This window comes from Coregonus lavaretus (assembly GCF_964263955.1).
Source record: "Coregonus lavaretus genome assembly, chromosome: 6".
Classification (NCBI taxonomy): Eukaryota; Metazoa; Chordata; class Actinopteri; order Salmoniformes; family Salmonidae; genus Coregonus; species Coregonus lavaretus.
The window spans coordinates 39,418,235-39,442,242 of record NC_139993.1 but is presented as its reverse complement, the minus strand read 5'-3'; the positions used below and the strand labels follow the sequence as shown (position 1 = coordinate 39,442,242).

Here is a 24,008-nt window from a genome sequence, read left to right as displayed (position 1 = left end):
ACCAAAGTAACAAAGCCTACCATCAGTAACACACTACGCCGCCAGGGATTCAAATCCTGCAGTGCTAGACGTGTCCCCCTGCTTAAGCCAGTACATGTCCAGGCCCGTCTGAAGTTTGCTAGAGTGCATCCAGAAGAGGATTGGGAGAATGTCATATGGTCAGATGAAACCAAAATAGAACTTTTTGGTAAAAACTCAACTCGTCGTGTTTGGAGGACAAAGAATGCTGAGTTGCATCCAAAGAACACCATACCTACTGTGAAGCATGGGAGTGAAAACATCATACTTTGGGGCTGTTTTTCTGCAAAGGGACCAGGACGACTGATCCGTGTAAAGGAAAGAATGAATGGGGCCATGTATCGTGAGATTTTGAGTGAAAACCTCCTTCCATCAGCAAGGGCATTGAAGATGAAACGTGGCTGGGTCTTTCAGCATGACAATGATCCCAAACACACCGCCCGGGCAACGAAGGAGTGGCTTCGTAAGAAGCATTTCAAGGTCCTGGAGTCTCCAGATCTCAACCCCATAGAAAATCTTTGGAGGGAGTTGAAAGTCCGTGTTGCCCAGCGACAGCCCCAAAACATCACTGCTCTAGAGGAGATCTGCATGGAGGAATGGGCCAAAATACCAGCAACAGTGTGTGAAAACCTTGTGAAGACTTACAGAAAACGTTTGACCTGTGTCATTGCCAACAAAGGGTATATAACAAAGTATTGAGAAACTTTTGTTATTGACCAAATACTTATTTTCCACCATAATTTGCAAATAAATTCATTAAAAATCCTACAATGTGATTTTCTGGATTTTTTTTCCTCATTTTGTCTGTCATAGTTGACGTGTACCTATGATGAAAATTACAGGCCTCTCTCATCTTTTTAAGTGGGAGAACTTGCACAATTGGTGGCTGACTAAATACTTTTTTTCCCCACTGTAAGTGAGACCAACTTAATAGATCAACGTTTAAGCCTCATCTATCCCTAAATGGAAGAGAAAGCCATGAGTGTTAACAGTGAATATCTACGATCTCACTCTGAGGTAAATGTAAGCTTGAACAAGAGAGACATTTCTTAGGCCATGTAAATCTCTCACACACAGGGAAAAGCCCTGTTACATCAAAAGGGTCCTGGGCTGGCTGTAAACATTCAGACCCTGAGGCAGATCCTAGCTAATGCCCTCAGATCTATAATTGAACATAGACGTATGGCTTTGATATCAGAGAGAGGAACAGAGCCAGGGGGGTGAGAGGGTTTACAGCTCTGAGCTGCTATGAGCATTAGAGCAGAGGCCTACATACAGTATGTCTGACATCAGCAACTTTCTTAAATCATAGTGATTAGGATTATTCAAGTGATTTACATAATATACTGTAATACAGTGTATAGATATTCCTTCCATCAACTGGTACTAATTCAGTAGCATTCCCTGTGGTGGCTATGTGAACATGAGCGCGAGTTATGTACAGTTATGGACATAAGTGAAGTAGTGTGTAACAGACAACAGAGAAATCAAAGTTGCTTTTCTACAGTAAAGTTAGCTGTGCTGTGTACCTGTGCCTGGTAGAGTGTGCCAGGGTCTCGAGGTCCGATCCCTACAAAAGAGCGGTTGGCAGGAGGTGTCCCAGGAGCTGAGTATGCTGAGAGAGAGAGAGAGAGAGAGAGAACACTCTTAGAACATAATGGCTTGTTATGTCAATCAGGTTGGGCAGTAATGAATACATGTGTTTAATCTTTTGTTAACTGAATTAGCAGCCAGATCATTAAGAATGGCAGATGTGTCATGCACACAGTTATTTCAAGGGAATTCCCCTGCCTCAGATACTAACTGAAATTGACATCTTATTATGGTATATGCACAATTTTGAAATACTGTGCAGCAATACAAGATCGCAGACCATACATCAGAACCATTGTTGGTCATAACTTATCTTGATCATACAGTACAATGTAATGGAACTTAGTAAGATAGCTAACAATAAGGGCAGTAAGTACAGTGAGGACACAAGCCTGCCCTTTGATATCAATTATACAGTGATCTTCTGTGTACTGACTAATTGATCTATTAACAGGTGGGCCCTGCTCATTTAACTGAAACAGTGGACTCCTGTCAGCATCCAACAAACTTTGTACTGTAACTTTCCATTACTGATTAAGAAAGTGTATCACTAATGGAAGCTGGCGTTGTGAAGGACTTTAGCAGAGATTTCAATCAAAGTCATTTATTGGTATTGTTAAAGCGTCCTCAGTAAAGCATATTGAGCTGTCCTGTGTATCTCAATGAAATGATCATGATTAATGATGATGGGAGTAGGAGTTGCACGGAAACGCCTGAATGTTCTCCCCCTTCCTCCCTCTTATAAAGGATTGCGAGACAATAGCCTCGTCCTTCAGGTACTGAATCACTTTGGCTTTGTTTTTCATAAACAAGTCCATCAGTAATGAGTACGATGGATCTGTATGACAACCCTATACACTTAAAAACTATTGTCACTGAAGACCTAGGGGCTGGGAGTAGCAGGCTCACCAGCGGCCCACTTACTGGGTGACGTGGGGGAGTTGGCTCCCCCGTCCGAGGTGGTGGTGCTGGACTTGGAGTCGGAGGGCAGCGTCAGTCGGGGCATCCCGGGGGGCGGAGGAGGCGCCAGCATCTGGGAGGAGATGTAGTGACTGGGCACCTTCACTTGACCACTGCCGTTCAGCTGGGAAGGGAGAGAGGAGGGCACATGTCAGCTGTTTAGTGGGGGAGTGGAAGAAGGGGGGTGGGAAAGGAGGAGGGGGCATCACTGCTGCAGCACAGATGATATATTACTGTAGATGTCACTGCACTGTCCCTGTCTCTCAAACTATTTCTCACTCTCTCTCATACACATGCTTTCCCTCTCCATCAGCATGTTTGTGTGTGTGTGTGTAAGAGAGAGAGAGAGAGAGAGAGAGAGGGGAGAGGGAATGAGTGATGTCCAGGGCACTGCACTGCTCAACCAGTCACCCATCCATGGCTACACTTCCACTGGCTGGCATGGCTTTCAGAGACTCTCTCCTCCCCAGAGGAGAGGACTGCAGTGCACACTCACTGTCTTCCACAACAATGGATGAGCAAATGAGTCAGCTACATTGTGGTCCCATGCGCTCGTCCTTTGTGACTGCCTGGCTGCAGTCGCACTGCAGCAGGGCGAATTTCAATGACTCTGCAGTTTGGGCTGAGTGGAGCCCAGCGTGGTTGCTGCTGAGGGGCACTCCTGATAAATGTCTCTCCTCTTTCCTCTGTGAGCTGCCTGCCTGCCTGCGCCAGACCCTCAGCATCACTGCTAGAGACGTACAGGGATCTCCTTCTCCCTCCACCCCTTCACTCCTTTCAAGTCAAAACAGAAACAGTATAGCAGCTTCATTGAGCAACCTGGCTTGTAATGCCAGCATTATTGAAGCTGGGAGGAGGGTCATTTGCATGTGGTGCAGTGGCAGGTCCTCTCAGGTCTGTGTCATATATTGGTAATGAGTATAACCATGTCTGAGGATCTGGGTGGGTCCCAGGGCCAGCAGGGCCAGCAGGCTGAGTCTAAACAGAGCAGGAAGTCTCAGGGCTTATTTTCCTCTCTGTGACGGGGAATTCACCACTGCTGTACTACCGGCCAGCCAATACATTGAACAACGATAATCTAAGAAGTTGACTAAAACACATACAGTGATTACAATGATTTTATGGCTTCAGATCTATCGAATTGTTGCCCCTTTCTCCTTTGTCATGTTTAAAGATACAGTATGGTGAGTGTTAATTATTCTGAGAGTCACGCATAGTTGTGGTGGCTTCATTCTGCAGTCTGGAGCAGAGGGGAGGAGTAGCAGCTACGTGAGGGTAACCTGACTCTAGCAGTATACTATGTTCCTACATTGCTGTGGGCTGCTGCCTCTCTCTCAGGTTATGTCACCTACAGTAGAGTATCCCCAGGCCAGTCCAGTAGTAAAGACCACAGAGGGGGAGAATATAGGAATGAAATGGCATATCATACTGTTCACAGGGGACCAGGCCATCTGAGACAGGGTGACGATATAGAAAACATGAAGCATGAAGGAATTAAATATTAAACAAACGATTAGGTGAATCTAAATGACAAATGGAAATAACACAAATCTCTGAATAAACCACTCAAAAGTATAATACATTTCCTCTGGGAAATATACCCGAGTGAGTGAACTTCCCTTAACATTACCTCAAACTGAAGAGCTTGCCATGAAATCACGGCCCAAACATGATGTCACACTACTACAGGTTCTGTGAGATGAACACATTAAACATGGTGAATTGGAGACCAACTCTCTCCACACATCAATTAGTGACAGCATTGGTAGCTGGCTCAGTTGTGCCCTGGCCATGCTGGGTTCTACTTCTATCTAGTATGACAGTGAGTAATGAGTAGGGTCAGGAGTTTTACTGACCACATGACCTGACCAGGACAAACTCTGGGCCCTAGTTAGAGTTGTTAGATGGGCTGGACTCACTGGGCTGGGCTGCTGGTTGGACGGGTCACAGGCCAGGGAGACCAGGTCCTTCAGCGGGTCTTGGGAGCTTAGGTGTGGCGGGTAGCGGATGGCGGTGTGGGGGAAGTAGGAGGTGGACTGGGGCAGGATGGAGGTGGTGGGGAAGTGCAAAGACGAGGAGGGGTGCGGACTACGAGAAATCCCTGCACATAGAGAGAGAAAGGGAGAAAAGAGAGGGAGAGGAAGAAAGAGAGAGAAAGACAGAGGGACAGAGAGAGAAAATGTGTTAATAAATGTACTTGTTCATGCTCCACAATGATGGTATGCTTGAGATAATACAAGTGACATTGAAAGATGTGTGGTTCTGCAAAACAAAATAATTATTCAGTTTGAGTGCCATTCTCTACAGTCAGTGACTTTCATACAACCACTATTCACGGAAAAAAATAATATATACACTACCGGTCGAAAGTTTTAGAACACCTACTCATTCCAGGATTTTTCTTTATTTTTTTTACTATTTTCTACATTGTAGAATAATAGTAAAGACATCAAAACTATAAAATAACACATATGGAATCATGTAGTAACCAAAAAAGTGTTAAACAAATCAAAATATATTTTATATTTGAGATTCTTCAAATAGCCACCCTTTGCCTTGACAGCTTTGCACACTCTTGGCATTCTCTCAACCAGCTTCATGAGGTAGTCACCTGGAATGCATTTCAATTAACAGGTGTGCCTTCTTAAAAGTTAATTTGTGGAATTTCTTTCCATCTTAATGTGTTTGAGCCAATCAGTTGTGTTGTGACAAGGTAGGGGGGGGAAGACCCAGAGTTACCTCTGCTGCAGAGGATAAATTCATTAGATTTACCAGCCTCAGAAATGGCAGCCCAAATAAATGCTTCACAGAGTTCAAGTAGCAGACACATCTCAACATCAACTGTTCAGAGGAGGCTGCGGGAATCAGGCCTTCATGGTCGAATTGCTGCAAAGAAACCACTACTAAAGGACACCAATAAGAAGAAGAGACTTGCTTGGTCCAAGAAACACGAGCAATGGACATTAGACCGGTGGAAATTTGTCCTTTGGTCTGGAGTCCAAATTGGAGATTTTTAGTTCCAACCGCTGTGTCTTTGTGAGACGCAGTGTGGTGAACGGATGATCTCTACATGTGTATTTCCCACCTTAAAGCATGGAGGAGGAGGTGTTATGGTGTGGGGGTGCTTTGCTGGTGACACTGTCTGTGATTTATTTAGAATTCAAGGCACACTTAACCAGCATGGCTACCACAGCATTCTGCAGCGATACGCCATCCCATCTGGTTTGGCTTAGTGGGACAATCATTTGTTTTTCAACAGGACAATGACCCAACACACCTCCAGGCTGTGTAAGGGCTATTTTACCAAGAAGGAGAGTGATGGAGTGCTGCAGCAGATGACCTGGCCTCCATAATCCCCCGACCTCAACCCAATTCAGATGGTTTGGGATGAGTCGGACCGCAGAGTGAAGGAAAAGCAGCCAACAAGTGCTCAGCATATGTGGGAACTCCTTCAAGACTGTTGGAAAAGCATTCCAGGTGAAGCTGGTTGAGAGAATGCCAAGAGTGTGCAAAGCTGTCATCAAGGCAAAGGGTGGCTATTTGAAGAATCCCAAATATAAAATATATTTTGATTTGTTTAACACTTTTTTGGATACTACATGATTCCATATGTGTTATTTCATAGTTTTGATGTCTTCACTATTATTCTACAATGTAGAAAATAGTACAAATAAAGAAAAACCCTTGAATGAGTAGGTGTTCTAAAACTTTTGACCGGTAGTGTATATGTAATGAAATGACTCAGTCTTTGCGCCTCTCCCTTCGTGCAGTACCTATTGCATGAGTTTGTTTATCACATTTAGTATGGCAACTCTATCAGCACCATGCGCTAATTTAGCTGACATATGGTGATGCACGGCCAATTCATTTTAATAGCGGCTTTAATTGTTCATGCATCATCCAGCAGACGTTTGCCTGGGGAACACTACCTGCTCATAGATTACTCTTCATTGTTTCCACAAACAATTATCTGTCAGAAAGTGTTAACGGGATGTTCAATTAAAACCTCAAATAATGCATGGTCTGAAAGGAAGCTGGTCTTGTTGAAAGCATAATACCTTCAGTCAGTCAAAATGTGGAACTATGTAGATAGTGTTGCTGCTGATGTTGAACCTCCCTACAGCACGAGACATTACATACGGAATATCTTAGCTGTGGAGAAGGGCTGATTTAAAAAAAATGACAGTTCAGACTTTTGTTTTGAAATTTTTAAACACGATTCATATCCTAGGAGATGTGCATGTGTGAGGGGGGTGGATTGTGGCAACAGTGACAAGATGTCTCCTGTGAATGTGATGTGCATAAGAGTGTGTGTACTGACCACTGTGCACTGCGATGACGGGCCGGTGGTGCTGTGTGAAGCCGAGGCGTGGGGAGCTCTCTTGAGGAGACGGGCTGTCCATCTCGGTCTTCTTTACTCCAGGGGACATGCCTGGACACAGAGACAGAGATACAGAGGGTGTTACTGATGCGACTCCCATAATAATAATGACTGTCTGGAGAATACTATTGAAAAGACCCTATATTTAAATTGCCCAATTGAATCTGCTACTACATGGCTGTTGTAATTACAGTAACTCAACACAGGGTGGCAGGGTGCCTTGACAAGACCCAGTAAGTCCTCAGTGCTGCAGTTGCAGTGAGCACATGGGCTCCCAACTTCCTCATTAAGCCAAAACAACAGGATCAGAATCAATGTTATGTTTTGGCCAGGTCTACCCCAAATCCGGTTCGCCTAGGTAGATCACTCACATTCCCAAGTGGCCTGCAGTGCCTGATACCAGAGTTGCTTAGATGTGCTAAACAAATGCATATTTGTTGCAGTGATATTACTGGCAGGGTGCAACCCTCCTTGTCCTCCTCCTCTGTGTTTAGCTTGCTATCGCACACAGAATGTGTGTGAGGAACCCTTTCTCCACCCAGCTCGGGCCTGTTTTAGATTAGGGTATTAACATTGCACAGCTCTTTGTTTCCTTCTTAGGAGTGGCGGAGTTCTTACTGTGATACTGTACAGAGGGAGTCAGTCATGGAGTGAGGATTCTCTTTCACACATTATACATTTATACCCCTCACTCTAATTGTTTTCTGAGAAAGAGCTGGAGAGAGAGCGAGGGAGACAGAGAGAGAGGGGGAAAGGTTTATTTGACAGCTTCCTCTTCCCCTGCTCTACCCCAGCTCTCCACCCTCAGCCCTCTGTCTCAGAGTGGAGTGAGTGAGTAAATCAGAGCTTTTCAGGAATGTCAGAGGGCAGGGGGGCAGCTGAGGTTCAACGGGAGACTTGCTCATAGGATAAACATGCACGTCCGGCTTAGTGCTGGGGGTTAGGCAGGGGCAGCCATTACAGCACTGACGCTAATTACCTGATCACACTAATCTGACTGACCACTCAGCTCAGTCTTCAAGGGACTAGGCCAACCCACACATCTACCTACTGTATTGACACATTATATTAATATTTACATTACAATACCTTGAGAATGTCTCTTTTGAACAAAGTCTACAGAGTATGAGTTGTAATCTAATCGATGGTTAAGTGAGGCTTAAACCGTAACCTCCTTAACTAAGAGTTGGTAGTGCTGGTGACCTGAGCCAGGGGTCAAACCACAGCTCTACAGGAGGCCAGGCATTACCTTTCCAATCCAGTCGCCCCGCTGCAGACTGACGCAAGCTTCCCCTAGTATTGAGGCAAGCTTCCCTGACCACCTCTACCTGGGGAAGGTGCACAAACATCCTCCTCTCACACAGCCTGTAGCCCCCCCACCATCTCAGAGCAATCATCCGAAGGGGTCGTTAAAGAGGAGCTCATTAGAGCTGTCTAGACAGGAAGAGAGAGCACGACACGAGGAGGGTTGGGCCAGACTCCTGCAGGGCCTCTGACGGGGTCGGGGCTGGGGGTGAGAGGGGCCGGCTCTGCTCTGTTGACCTCCACAGCTCTGGTGTCAGCGTCAAGGTACCTGTATCGGGTGCCCTCCTGGAGCCTGGGGCCCAGCCGGGGCCACTCTGGTTAATAGCACCACAAAGCCCCCAGACACGCCACCAGGGCCCTTTACAGGCCACTGGACACTATTAGTGTAGCGTGGAGAGTCCACCGCAGTTTAACAGCATTAGATCATATGGGATGCCTAGAAACTCCCCCGGTAGAACAACACACAGTGTGTTAAAATGTTTTCGGTGTGTGTTAAACACTCAGGTAACGGTTGTGTTGTAAAGATGTTGATCCTCCTCCCACTTACTGCTGCTAACCCATGGTTAGAGAGCTGCCTCGAGGCTCATACACACATGATCCCACATGTGTAGTGCACTTACCAGGCAGGCCCTACTCACTCAGCACGCCCACTACCTGACCACTTACTCTGTCCCACACTCACTCACTCAACCACTGGACCAAACTGTGCATGCTGTAACCTACTCATCCTATTTCTACCAGAACCTGGTCAGTGCTGTTGGGGGAGGAGGGCCATACTGTACAAGACAATGTGAAAGGCATATGCGATATCAATATTTCAAATACTGCTTTATACAATTATCTTGAAAAGATTGCTTGTATCTGGATGAGAGATACACAGTAGCTTTGCTGTTTGCTAGATATCTTTGTTAGGAAAATCATTCCATACTAGCAAACTGATTCGTGAACCTGAGGTGAGAGGAAAGCAAGAAGGTAGTTACTGCGACGGTGCATTTGTGGATACTGCTCCAAGGTATCCTGGGCCACTTGACTTTTTGCAGACTTTCACAAAAATTGTTGGTTCATGAATTAATTACGACTTCAGGCTCAATTTGGGAAATTTGAAGCTGCGTACTTTCTGTTTATAACATGATATATTTATAATTTGCTCTTTTGCACTGTGTCAATGGCGTTCAAGGTACTTGAAGTGAAAGTATGGTGTCACGATCGTTTACGGACGAGAAGGACCAAGGTGCAGCGTGATATGCATTCATATTTATTTACGGCTAAACACACGACAAAACAACAAATGAAACGTGAAGTCCAAGGTAGACAAATAACATACCTCAACACGGAACAAGATCCCACACCCCACTAGTGCCAACAGGCTACCTAAGTATGGTCCCCAATCAGAGACAACGAGCTACAGCTGCCTCTGATTGGGAACCACCCTGGCCAACATAGATCTAAACGATCTAGAAACTAACATAGACAAACCCAACACAGAAAATACACACCCTGACTCAACCAATACAAATCCCTAGAGTCAGGGCGTGACATATGGCCTGATATTTCAGCTGTTTCCCCACTGTGATTATGAAAAGTATGAGTTGTAGACGTTTCTCGACACCCGTAATGAAGAACATTTAAGAGGGACACCAGAACTGAGTCACCGTTTGAAATTACTGAAGAGTTGGAGGATAGCCAGTGTCCTCAGCAAGACATAATGAGTTTGTACTAACTGACGAGCAATAAGCACTGTCCTTGGTCAAAACTATACAATAGCTAAGAGATTGTGTGGAAGCCCAGAGGGGATGCTCACCTCCTTCCAGATCCTCCTGCCAGTTGCGGGAGCTGCTAGCCGGGGAGTTGGGAGAGGTATAGTACTCTCCCCCAGGACTGGTGTCCACATCATCCTCCATGGATCCCGACTTGTGCCTCTTACTCCTGTATGTCACAGAGGGAAAGAGGGAGGAGGAAATAAGGGAAAGGCAATGTGAAACATTGACAGCTCAAAACTGTGTATAAAGTATATACACATGCACAGTACACAAGTGGGTCAACAACGTCAACCTGGAGATGGCCGGTAGGAAACTGAGCAGCTCCAGGACTCTCAGGTAAACCAGTTTATTTACGGTCTCAGTTTGTCCCAGCTTTACTTGACGTTTACAGTGAAAAATAAGACAATAAGTCACAGCTTGTGTTTTGGCAGTGTTGCACACGCTCAGATAAATTACATAGCCTGCAGTCACATGAGGAACAGCCATTGTTATTGTAGTGAAGGTCTTGTGCTTTCAACACCAGGATACTGCTCTCTGTGCACCAATAAAAACAACCATACAGTCCTCCTGTCATCGACCCAAGTGTTTGCACATCCAGCAATTCACTTATGCAAGGCTCCTGTTAACATGAAATATATTCTAACATTCACTCTAAATGTGAGTTTATTCACAGGGTAGAGTACAAACAAACCGAGTGTATTGTGCAGTGAGTTTGTCTATTTGAAGTGTATGTTGTATATTCATTTCCAGTCTAGGTGTGTGTGTGTGCGCACATGTGCGTGTGTGTGTGTGTGTTTCGGGGCTGGGTACTGACCCACTGGAGGAGGTGCTGGGCAGGGTTCTCCTCATGCCCACCCCTGAGGGGTTAAGGTCGTAGGCCAGGTGCCCCTGCAGCTCTCCCAGAGAAAAGTTAGGGCCTGCCCCTGTCACCACCGGAGCTGCACACAACAAACACACACACAGGGGGGACAGGTCAGTCAGGGGAGGAACACACACTGTACATCACTTTCAATTAGACATCAATTATCTATAGAATAATCCTAAAATATCTACACAAATGACATAACACCATCCTCAAGCTCACTCACACATCGCTGCTAAAGAATTGTGTCGCTCTGTGAGCAAACATATTGTGTTGTATCTGTGTGTACTTCTCTGTAACAAGAAAAGCACCCCAAAATCAAATAAAAGTTTATTGGTAGCGTACACAGATTATAAATAACACATTTGGAATCGTAGTAACCAAAAAAGTGTTAAACAAATCAAAATAAATGTTATATTTGAAATTCTTCAAATAGCCACCCTTTGCCTTGATGACAGCTTTGCACACTCTTGGCATTCTCTCAACCAGCTTCACGAGGTAGTCACCTGGAATGCATTTCAATTAACAGGTGTGCCTTCTTAAAATATAATTTGTGGAATTTCTTTCCTTCTTAATGCGTTTAAGACAATCAGTAGTGTTGTGACAAGGTAGGAGGGTATACAGAAGATAGCCCTATTTGGTAAAAGGCCAAGTCCATATTATGGCAAGAACAGCTCAAATAAGCAAAGAGGAACAACAGTCCATCATTACTTTAAGACATGAATGTCAGTCAATCCAGAAAATGTCAAGAACTTTGATAGTTTCTTCATGTGCAGTCGCAAAAACCATCAAGCGCTATGATGAAACTGGCTCTCATGAGGACCGCCACAGGAATGGAAGACCCAGAGTTACTTCTGCTGCAGAGGATAAGTTCATTAGAGCTACCAGACTCAGAAATTGCAGCCCAAATTAATGCTTCAGAGAGTTCAAGTAACAGACACATCTCAACATCAACTGTTCAGAGGAGACTGTGTGAATCAGGCCTTCATGGTCGAATTGCTCCAAAGGAACCACTACTAAAGGACACCAATAAGAAGAAGAGACTTGCTTGGGCCAAGAAACACGAGCAATGGACATTAGACCAGTGGAAATGTGTCCTTTGGTCTGGAGTCCAAATTGGAGATTTTTGGTTCCAACCGCCATGTCTTTATGAGACGCGGTGTCGGTGAACGGATTATCTCCGCATGTGTATTTCCCACCTTAAAGCATGGAGGCGGAGGTGTGATTGTGTGGGGGTGCTTTGCTGGTGACACTGTCTGTGATTTATTTAGAATTCAAGGCACACTTAAACAGCATGGCTACCACAGCATTCTGCAGCGATACGCCATCCCACAGAGCTTGAGAGGATCTGCAGAGAAGAATGGGAGAAACTCCTCAAATATAGTTGTGCCAAGCTGGTAGTGTTATACCCAAGAAGACTCAAGACTGTAATCGCTGCCAAAGTTGCTTCAACAAAGTAGTGAGTAAAGGGTCTGAATACTTATGTAAATGTGATATTTCTCTTTTTTATAAATGTGCAAACATTTCTAAAAACCTGTTTTTGCTTTGTCATTACGGGGCATTGTGTGTAGATTGATGAGGGGAAAAAACTATTTTAGAATAAGGCTGTAACGTAACAAAATGTGGAAAAAGTCAAGGTGTCTGAATACCTTCCGAATGCACTGTGTACACACACACAAACACCCCCACACACACACGGTGTACAAAACATTAGGAACATCTTAATTGCCCTCAGAAGAGCCTCAATTCGTTGGGGCCTAAACTACAAGGTGTCGAAAGTGTTCCACAGGGATGCTGGCCCATGTTAACGCCAACGCTTCCCACAGTTGTGTTAAGTTGGATGGATGTCCTTTGGGTGGTGGACCATTCTTGATACACACGGGAAACTGTTGAGCATGAAAAACCCAGCAGCGTTGCAGTTCTTGGCACACTCAAACAGGTGCGCCTGGCACCTTATACCATACCCTGTTCAAAGGCACTTAAATATTTTGTCTTGCCCATTCACCCTCTGAATGGCACTCATACACAATCCATGTCTCAATTGTCTCAAAGCTTAAAAATCATTATTTAACCTGTCTCCTCCCCTTCATCTACACTGATTGAAGTGAATTTAACAGGTGGCATCAATAAGGGATCTTAGCTTTCACCTGGAATCACCTGGTCAGTCTATGTCATGGAAAGAGCAGGTGTCCTTAATGTTTTGTACACTCAGTGTACATATAAAGTGGGTAAAGCAGTATGTAAACATTATTAAACTGACCAGTGTTCAATGACTATGTACATAGGGCAGCAGTCCCTACGGTGCAGGGTAGAGTACCAGGTGTTAGCCGGCTAGAACAGTGTCTATGGTTCAGGGCAGGGTACTGAGCGGAGGCTGGCTAGTGGTGACTGTTTAACAGTCTGATGGCTGTTTCTCAGTTTCTCAGTCTCTCGGTCCCAGCTTTGATGCACCTGTACTGTCTCTGCCTTCTAGATGGTAGCGGGGTGAACAGGCAGTGGCTTGGGTGGCTGAGGTTCTTGATGATCTTCTTGGCCTTCCTGTGTCACCGGCTGTGACACCGGCTGCTGTCGATGTCCTGGAGGGACCATTTCAGGTCCTCAGTGATGTGCACGCCGAGGAACTTCAAGCTTTTGACTCTCCACTGCGGTCCTGTCGATGTGGATGGGGGCGTACTCTCTCTGCCATCTCCTGTAGTTCACGATCAGCTCCTTCGTTTTGTTGACGTTGAGCGAGAGGTTACAAAAAGTGGACAATCCCAGCTGCAGTCTGCTACTGTACTTCAACTCTCAGGACAAGAGCATGATGATGTAGCATTATGGGTCTGGGGCTGTGCAGCCATCTATCAGCATTTACCCCATTTCCCCTCTCAGGTTTCCACTAATGTCATTTATATGGCCATGTGCATTAATGGCTGCCTGCTACTGTGCTGTGATCTGGCTGGAGTGGACAGAGATGTTGTTGCACTATACTACGCTAGTGTGTACTGTACTTTACCGAGCCGTGGGGAGACAGTGAGCTCGGAGAACAATGTCCCATTTGTTAGGGCAGGTATGCTTATTAACAGTGGGATGGCGTCAATACAGATCCCCAGGCGATCAATCTCTCCCTGACTCACACACTGTACCGAGACGCTAGGGAACACAAGACAAAGGGAGGATTCATGGATCTCCAGTGTAGAAAGTCTTTCATGTGCACCTTACAGGAAACTCTGGCCAAAAAGGAGTAACCAGGGAGGGAACTCCGAACATGAGGTGGTTGAACGCATAGAAATCTAATTATTAGAAAAGGAATCCCCATTCACATCAATGTGTGGGATTCTATTTCTATGGTTGAGCTGGATAGCCATGGTGATGCAAAGCAGTAATAACAACACATTCTGCTCTGTTTAATTACACTAGCAAAGTAGGTCAGTGGAGAATTCATCATTTCTAAAAGGCGGCTAATGTCTCCTAGGATATGCATCCCATATGAGGCCTGGGTAAATACAGTAGAAAGCACTTAAAAGTAACATTAGTTAAATAAGCTAATTACGTAGTCTAAAATCAACGCCTCTTGGGGTTTAAAACACAAGCATTGATATTGGCGTAAATACATGATACAAGTGTTGTGGAGTTTGTGATATGAATCTGAATGTGTCACATAAACAGAGATGCAGGTGATAGTTGTTATAGCATAGCATCATGTGCAGCTGAGGATTTGGGGAGTGAAGGGAGTGAATCTGGAATAGCAGTCTTTTTCCCAGGAGAGACCAGATGGCAGGTGGTTAATTGAAGTCTTTAACTACGTTTACTTCCAATTAGTCAGTCAAGATGGCATAGCAGTGCGGACGTGTTTTCTGTAGTGTCCTCATGTAAAAAAAAAAAAAATAAAAAAATGTATTTTCCGTATATATTTCTCAATCTCACTTTCCATCCTTTAACTAAATATACTTTCCTGCAACCTGCCTCACCCAATGTGGAACGGATTCTATTATTTCTTCATACATTTTTATCCAGAACCTCTGGCTGAAACTAGCCAGCTAGCCAGCTAACTAGCTACTTGCTTTTAGCCACCGTTAGCGGTTTTCACCATTGTCCAATTATCGGCCAGTCTGCACAGTCTGCACATCGCGCTATCGAGCCAGAGCATATCGGATTTTCTGCCGGAATCACTGGACCTTAACACCGGATCATCGCAACTAGCTAGCTGCAACCGAATGGCTGTTGTCGTTGTTGGCTAATCACCACTAATCACCACTGTCCTGAAGCTAACCCCAGTTAGCCTTGAGCTAGCTTCGAGCCAGGCCCATCTCCCGGCTATCTACCTCTCTGTCAACCGGACGGGACCTCCTAGTGTTGACACGGAGCCCCGCCGATCCATCACGACTGGTCTGCCGACGTAATCGTCTGATGTGGTTTCAACAGGCTTCCCGTTGCAACGACCACGAAGATCCATCTGCTAGCCCCGGCCCGCTAGCACACGCAATCAACAGCCGTGCCTGTAACGTAGCAGCCACTGAATTGCTCCCGGACTTACTTATTGCTGTTCACTGGACCTTATGATCACTCAGCTACACAGCTGATGCCTGCTGGACTGTTCCTTTATACGGTACCCCATCCTGTTGATCTGTTTAGCGTCAGCTCAAACTTTCGTCGCCATTACCAGCTGTTGTCTTAGCTCTCTCGAATCACACCTGTGACTGCTTTATGCCTATCTCCAATGTCAATATGCCTTGCCTATTGCTGTTTCGGTTAGTTCTAACTGTACTTTTTCAATGTAGAGCCCCCAGTCCTGCTCAACCTGTCTCAGATAGATCCTTTGTCCCACCCCCCACACACGCGGAGACCGGCTCAATCGGTGCCTCCAGTGATGCTATCTCTTTAATCTTTACCCAACGCTTAGGTTTACCTCCACTGTACTCATATCCTTCCATATCCTTGTCTGTACATAATGAGCTGAATCTATTCTACAACGCCCGGAAATCGGCCCCCTTTTTTCTCTGTACCCAACGCACTAGAAGACCAGTTCTTAAAGCCTTTAGCCGTATCCTTATTCTACTCCTCCTCTGTTCCTCTGGTGAGGTAGAGGTTAACCCAGGCCCTGTAGCCCCCAGTATCACTCCTGCTCCCCAGGCGCTATCATTTGTTGACTTCTGTAATTGCAAAAGCCTTGGTTTCTTGCATGTTAACATCAGAAGCCTCCTCCCTAAGTCTGAGTTATTCACTGCGTTAGCACACTCAGCCAACCCTGATGTTCTAGCAGTGTCTGAATCCTGGTTTAAGAAGGCCACCAAAGATTCTGAAATGTCCATTCCCAACTACAAAATTTTCCGTCTAGATAGAACTGCCAAAGGGGGCGAAGTTGCAATCTACTGTAGAGATAGCCTGCAGAGCTCTTTCATACTATCCAGGTCTGTGCCCAAACAGTTTGAGCTTCTACTTCTAAAAATCTACCTTTCCAGAAATAAGTCTCTCACTGTTGCTGCTTGCTACAGACCCCCTCAGCCCCCAGCTGTGCCCTGAACACCATATGTGAATTGATTGCCCCCCATCTATCCTCAGAGTTTGTATTGCTTGGTGACCTAAACTGGGATATGCTTAACACCCCGGCCGTCCTACAATCTAAACTAGATGCCCTCAATATCACACAAATTATCAAGGAACCTACCAGGTACAACCCTAAATCCGTTAACATGGGCACCCTGATAGATATCATCCTGACTAATTTACCCTCTAAATACACCTCCGCTGTCTTCAACCAGGATCTCAGCGATCACTGCCTCATTGCCTGCGTCCGTAATGGGTCCGCGGTCAAACGACCACCCCTCATCACTGTCAAACGCTCCCTAAAACACTTCAGCGAGCAGGCCTTTCTAATTGACCTGGCCCAGGTATCCTGGATGGATATTGACCTCATTCCGTCAGTAGAGGATGCCTGGTTGTTCTTTAAAAGTGCTTTCCTCTCCATCTTAAATAAGCATGCCCCATTCAAAAAATTCAGAACTAAGAACAGATATAGCCCCTGGTTCATCCCAGACTTGACTGCCTTTGACCAGCACAAAAACATCCTGTGGCGTACGGCATTAGCATCGAACAGCCCCCGTGATATGCAACTTTTCAGGGAAGTCAGGAACCAATATACACAATCAGTTAGGAAAGGCTAACTTTTTCAAACAGAAATGTGCATCCTGTAGCACTAACTCCAAAACGTTTTGGGACACCGTAAAGTCCATGGAGAATAAGAGCACCTCCTCCCAGCTGCCCACTGAACTGCGGCTAGGAAACACTGTCACTACCGATAAATCTATGATAATCGAAAATTTCAACAAGCATTTTGCTACAGCTGGCCATGCTTTCCACCTGGCTATCCCTACCCCGGCCACCAGCTCTGCACCCTCCGCTGCAACTTGCCCATGCCCCCCCCGCTTCTCCTTCACACAAATTCAGACAGCTGATGTTCTGAAAGAGCTGCAAAATCTGGACCCCTACAAATCAGCTGGGCTAGACAATCTGGACCCTTTCCTTCTAAAATTAGCCGCCTAAATTTTCGCAACCCCTATCACCAGCCTGTTCAACCTCTCTTTCGTATCGTCTGAGATCCCCAGAGATTAGAAAGCTGCCGCGGTCATCCCCCTCTTCAAAGGGGGTGACACTCTAGATCCAAACTGTTACAGACCTATAGCCATCCTGCCCTGCCTTTCGAAAGTATTTGAAAGCCAAGTTAACAAACAGATCACCGACCATTTAGAATCCCACCGTAACTTCTCCGCTATGCAATCTGGTTTCTGAGCTGGTCATGGGTGTACCTCAGCCACGCTCAAGGTCCTAAACGATATAATAACCGTGATCAATAAAAGACAGTACTGTGCAGCCGTCTTCATTGAGCTGGCCAAGGCTTTTGACTCTGTCAATCACCGCATTCTTATCGGCAGACTAAATAGCCTTGGTTTCTCAAATGACTGCCTCGCCTGGTTCTCCAACTACTTCTCAGATAGAGTTCAATGTGTCAAATCGGAGGGCCTGTTGTCTGGACCTCTGGCAGTCTCTATGGGGGTGCCACAGGGTTCAATTCTCGGGCCGACTCTATTCTCTGTGTATATCAATGATGTCACTCTTGCTGCTGGTGACTCTCAGATCCACCTCTACGCAGACGACACCATTTTGTATACATCTGGCCCTTCATTGGACACTGTGTTAACAACCCTCCAAACGAGCTTCAATGCCATACAACACTCCTTCCGTGGCTTCCAACTGCTCTTAAACGCTAGTAAAACTAAATGCATGCTCTTCAATCGAACGCTGCTTGCACCCGCCTGCCCGACTAGAATAACTACTCTCGGCGGCTCTGACTTAGAATATGTGGACAACTACAAATACCTAGGTGTCTGGTTAGACTGTAAACTCTCCTTCCAGACTCACATTAAGCATCTCCAATCCAAAGTTAAATCTAGAATCGGCTTCCTGTTTCGCAACAAAGCCTCCTTCACTCATGCTGCTAAACATGCCCTCGTAAAACTGACTATCCTACCGATCCTTGACTTCGGCGATGTCATTTACAAAATAGCTTCCAACACTCTACTCAGCAAATTGGATGTAGTCTATCACAGTGCCATCCGTTTTGTCACCAAAGCCCCATATACTACCCACCATTGTGACCTGTACGCTCTCGTTGGCTGGCCCTCACTACATATTCGTCGCCAAACCCACTGGCTCCAGGTCATCTATAAATCCCTTCTAGGCAAATCCCCGCCTTATCTTAGCTCATTGGTCACCATAGCAACACCCACCCGTAGTATGCGTTCCAGCAGGTATATCTCACTGGTCATCCCCAAAGCCAACACCTCCTTTGGTCGCCATTCCTTCCAGTTCTCTGCTGCAAATGACTGGAACGAACTGCAAAAATCTCTGAAGCTGGAGACACTTATCTCCCTCACTATCTTTAAGCATCAGTGGTCAGAGCAGCTTACCGATCACTGCACCTGTACACAGCCCATCTGTAATTAGCCCACCCAACTACCTCATCCCCATATTGTTATTTACATTGTTATTTATTTTGCTCATTTGCACCCCAGTATCTCTATTTGCACATCATCTTCTGCACATCTATCACTCCAGTGTTAATACTAAATTATAATTGTAATTATTTTGCACTATGGCCTATTTATTGCCTTACCTCCATAACTTACTACATTTGCACACACTGTATATAGATTTTCTATTGTGTTATTGACTGTATGTTTTGTTTATCCCATGTGTAACTCTGTGTTGTTGTTGTTTTTTCCGCACTGCTTTGCTTTATCTTGGCCAGGTCACAGTTGTAAATGAGAACTTGTTCTCAACTGGCTTACCTGGTTAAATAAAGGTTAAAAAAAAGACAAGTGTAACATGGAAAACAGAGAGCCTGTTTGACAGGTGTAATGTGAAATGTTTTCCCTATGCACCATAACTCACTCGTTTAGTTTTTTGATAATTGTAGCTACATCATTCTACATCAGCTGTCAGCTGTGTGTGTGAGTGAATGTACGGTTATCAGAGGTTGTTGCTCATACTGAATGACAGATGAAGACTGACCCTTTGGAGAAAGGCATATCACTGTGAAAACTGAAAACGTGACCAATTACATGTGACAGATGGCTGAGCTTCTCTCCCTTCAGCTCCCTTCACATTAGCTGCCTTTCAAATCTGATTCAACTCCATTTCTAAACCTAATGAAATAACGTATGTAAATGACGAGTCAGATTGGACGGTAAGTGAATGGAGGTCTCAGGTGGTGACTGGTGAGGCTTGTGTGTGGCTGGGAGGGGATGCTTATTCATACAGAGTGATTAGAGGCTGGTTGGCCATGTGGGGGCTGTGTTAATGTGGCCCTAATTCACTGCTAATGCCAGGCCTGGTGAGCACAGCATCCCCAGCCAATGACTGAGCTCAGAGCACACAGCACAGCACACATAGCCTTGGCAATGTGAATAGAAACTACTGAATGGATATGACATCTGCACAATCCACAATGAGACAGATAAAACAACAAAAAGGAAGAGGAAGTCATAGAAAACGTCATTCTAAAGCCATATGATCTGATTCCCAGTCAGAGTGTCTGATGGGGTGTAGACTGTAAGGAGAGGTTTACTCTGCATGTTGCCTGCAATTAATGCTGTAACTGGATTACGTTAGTATCTCCCGCAATCCTGGGTCTGGATATTCACTACCATCTTTGTCATCTAGCCTGTTATACCATCCATGTGTTTCCTATTTCTGTGTATCTATCTGATGGGGATATTCGTTGAATTGCAGTGAAACAGGCAGCAATGTAGAGACTATGAGCTCAGCTACTGAGGGAAGCAGTGTGACTGCCAGAGTGGCTGGGAGTTTCCACCCCCTGCCTGAGGGCCAGAGTTAGTGAGCTAGCAATTATTTCACTGAAGAGGGCTGTAAGAACTTTAATCACCATAGTTTATGTGACACATGCCCAGCTCCTAAGCATGTTGCTCTGTAAGTTATGGATAGGTAGTTATAATGAAAGTAGCCACACATGACGTTTTAAGAACAAAATATGGATTTTTGTTAAGTTATTCCACCAACACACACCCATCCATCCATTCAACCACAAATATTTAAAACCACGAGTAGCTTAATAAAAAGGTGAAAAATCTTACTTCTGGACACTTGCACCAGCTCTGTTACATTAAAAACTCCTGACGTCACAAAGCTTTCCTGAAACTCAGGAGCATCTGGAAAACACAGAGATGAGTCACCATGGAGAGTTCTGTGACATAATACAACAAGCATTACAGTAACTTCTCACTTTTAAGAGACATCACAAGAAAAGGACAAGAGTATCAGCAAGCCAGTAAAACACAATTCAAATAATGTTTTAGCCTAATAGCAACCTGGAATATATTGGATTCCAAATATTACAGTGAAAGGTATTGTGTGCGTCTGTGGGTACTGGATGAATAACTATCTCAACGCTTATGTCACTGTCTGGTAGTGTGTAAATGTGTATGAATATTTCAGCGTGTGTTGGTATTTGGATGTGTGTGTGTGTGTGTGTGTGTGTGTGTGTGTGAGAGAGAGAGTCCATCGGGCCCCTTACCCATGGTGGCAGCTCGGCTATCCTCCTGATCTGACCCAATACCTGTGCGTGGGCTACTGCTCTGCTCTGACTCTGAAGAGAGGGAAAGAAAGGAAGAGAGAGAGAGGGGGTAGAAAGAGACAGACAGAGAGGGGAAGGGGGGTGTCAGAAACATACGTCTAAACCCAGCATCATTTGTTTTACCACATAAAAGGCTCATTTGAGGGTGTTTAAGTAGTTATAAACAGTCTCTAGGAAATAACCTATTTAGTGAGAAATAATGTAACAAATATCAAAAAGGTTAAGCACTATATTAAATTCTAAGTTTATAGCTAGATAGTACTAAAGCTATTATAACAAGTAGGGTTTCAATGTGAAAATGTGAAACATGACCCAAATAAATCCCTTAATAACTTTCTTGTTTGGCAAATGTAACTCTAATCCAATTGCAAAAAAGGTTTCTGGCAGGCTATTCTGGTTGTTTTGCCAAAATGTACACTCAGTGAAGCATCACAACAATGGCAAGGCCACACAATCCAACCATAAAGCCTACTTTTATTTGTGTGAACTTAATATTTGCTGCACCTGGCGAATTCAGATAATACAAGTAAATCAATAAAGTGCGGTCCAAACCAGAAGAATACTAGATTTACCACAAAGAGTCTGGCTGGCGTTCAAAGTGAACCGCAGTAAAAACCTAAAAGATAAATAAATAGGGCCTCTTCTATCAGATAGGCATGACTCCACTCACGGATCAAAGCCACACACATTCCACAATGCTCCACATGGTGGAGTTTAGAGCCTGTGGAGGGAGCGCCTCATTGCAATCTTCACACTGACCCCCCTAGATCAAGCACCCTGCTTCCCCTTGACTTCCCTCTACACTGGACAAGTGAGCCAGACACCATACTGTGATGTGTAACAACCACTGCTGACAGCACCATCCCCACAGTTAGCAATAACTGTCTTGTTCCTGAAGCTCTGTAGAGGATGGCATTATTCCTACCTTAGCCACTTCGATAGTGCTCGAGCTTATACTCACTATCATGACATGACACAGCCTCTGCAAGGACATAAGGCTTAAAACAGTTTGTAAGTTTGGCGCGATGTACAAAAAAGTATTCAAACTGATTGAGGAGTATGGTCGGACCTCTGGGTTGTGGTTCGTTCTGTTGCTAATCTACTGCAGTAGAAAGACAAAGAAAAAAACAGCAAAACATCTTGATTTTACACTGGCCAAGTCATATGGCACAGATTGTTTCGTTCCTCTGCTATCTTTAATATCCAATAAATTCTTACCAAAAGCTGCAGTGGATTTTAGGCAGGCCGCCCTCAGACAAAATCCCAGGCACAAAGAGCGAAAGAAAGAGAGAACAAGAGCGAGACTAGGCTAGAGAGACTGGCACTCACACACTCACACACAAATACCCGTAATGCCCCAAAGACAATGCTCTGGAAAACAAATACATAGTTTCCATATTTTCTTTCGTATATTTTCGAACAAAGTTTATATTAGAGTTTCTAACGGTTTTTAGGAGGGTGGGGGTGCAGGACATCATGCCATATGATGATGCAATAAAACGTGGCCGAAGCAGGACACCATCCATTTTCCCTACGAAAGTAGGTGACGGCCATTTTGTTAACTGTTAAAATCTTATTGTTATATTTTCAAGTAATATCTTACTTTTGATGGTTTTATCATTCCAGGATTATAAGAGTTAATGAACAAATCTCCAACACCTCTGCAATACCATTTAAACGTGATAAACGTATAAATGTCAGAATGGATATTAAATGAACATTGCAGCTGTCCCCTCGTGAGCTTGAACAGGGTTCAATGAGGGCAAAACTGATCTTCTTACTGCCCCATCCTGGCCCTAAACTTGTTAATTTTTTTATATATATATATTTTTATTCACATTCCATCAATATAAGCAGTTTGGAATTGTGTTATTACGCACTTTCAGAATTTGCTGAAAAACTCTCTCTCCTATATCTCTCTCATATTCCCGACCTCATCTTTACACATTTACTATTAATAAATATTTATCGTAGCCCTTGTTGTTGCTATTTTCTTTCCAAGTAAGTTATTTCTCTGGCCAGGGATTGCTCAATGTAACATAATATTTTGGCAGACATTTCATGTGCAGAGGACTTTGCTGTTGGCAGCCATTTTAGATTGCTCTTTTTCCTGTCTCTCTTTCACTCACCCTCCCTCCCGCTCTCTTTCTCGCCCAGAGCAAGAACACACAAAGTACAACTAACCCTGTTGAACAGTGCCAGCATGCCCCTGTGCCAAGTCACCCCTTGAGACGAAAGACAAAAAGACAGAGACAGAGCAGTGCCAGTGAACTGCTGTTGGCAGAGGGAGAGAAAGAGTGAAAAAGAGAGAAACAAAGAGAGAGGGACAGAGATGCACAGAGAGTGTGGGGGTGGGGTTTGGCAGAGAGAAAGACATAATATTTTGTTATATAAGTGACTTAACGAGAAAGACATTCTAGCCGAGTTACTCTGGAATCACAGTTAAATTACAACACAGGAAAGACAGCATTACAAGCACAGGGAAGCAAAGTAGCTTCCCTCCTCAGTCCAACCAGGGCTTGTCTGTAGTAAACTGACTACAATTACTCATAAAAGTCCCCCACCACCAGAGATATGGTCCAAGATGCAAGTATGCTCGTAACTGAGAGATTCATTGTAGTAACACAACCCTTTGTACACTATACATGTTCCCATAACAGGAAAACCATAAGACTGGTGAATTAGAATTTCTACAATGCTCCCAGTATTTGGTTTCATTTTCATCTCATGACATTATTGTAAATATAGCGGCTGGCTGGCTAAAGCCAACTGCAGGCTGAAGTGGACAGAGGAAGCCAAGAGAGGGATTTGGAGGCAAGGCTGTCTATTCACAGTTACCCTGGTGCCTGAGCTAATTTGGAGAGACAACCTTTGGCTTCTCCCAAACCCATTTCCCATCAGTCACTGGGTGAGAGGAGCTATTTCTCCAGCAGCTCTGTTTCTGGCAGGAACTAGAACTCAAGCTATGATGATGTGACAGTGGAACAACATAGGCCA

General features: G+C 44.7%; 1 protein-coding gene across 3 annotated transcripts in view; it reads right to left on the bottom strand.

The window, feature by feature from the left end:
• LOC311131551 (nuclear factor 1 C-type-like) overlaps positions 1-24,008 on the bottom strand; it is a 113,654-nt gene that overhangs the window by 11,213 nt on the left and 78,433 nt on the right. For 2 of the 3 annotated variants that reach the window (XM_084164601.1, XM_084164599.1), the window contains exons 3-10: positions 20,952-21,023; positions 20,512-20,586; positions 10,832-10,955; positions 10,059-10,183; positions 6,893-7,003; positions 4,491-4,672; positions 2,521-2,695; positions 1,548-1,633 (exon numbers count right to left, since the gene is read on the bottom strand). In XM_084164601.1, the coding sequence (XP_084020727.1) occupies positions 1,548-1,633; positions 2,521-2,695; positions 4,491-4,672; positions 6,893-7,003; positions 10,059-10,183; positions 10,832-10,955; positions 20,512-20,586; positions 20,952-21,023 (950 nt within the window). The remainder of the gene's footprint in view (positions 1-1,547; positions 1,634-2,520; positions 2,696-4,490; positions 4,673-6,892; positions 7,004-10,058; positions 10,184-10,831; positions 10,956-20,511; positions 20,587-20,951; positions 21,024-24,008) is intronic. The other variant, XM_084164600.1, reaches the window with a different exon arrangement.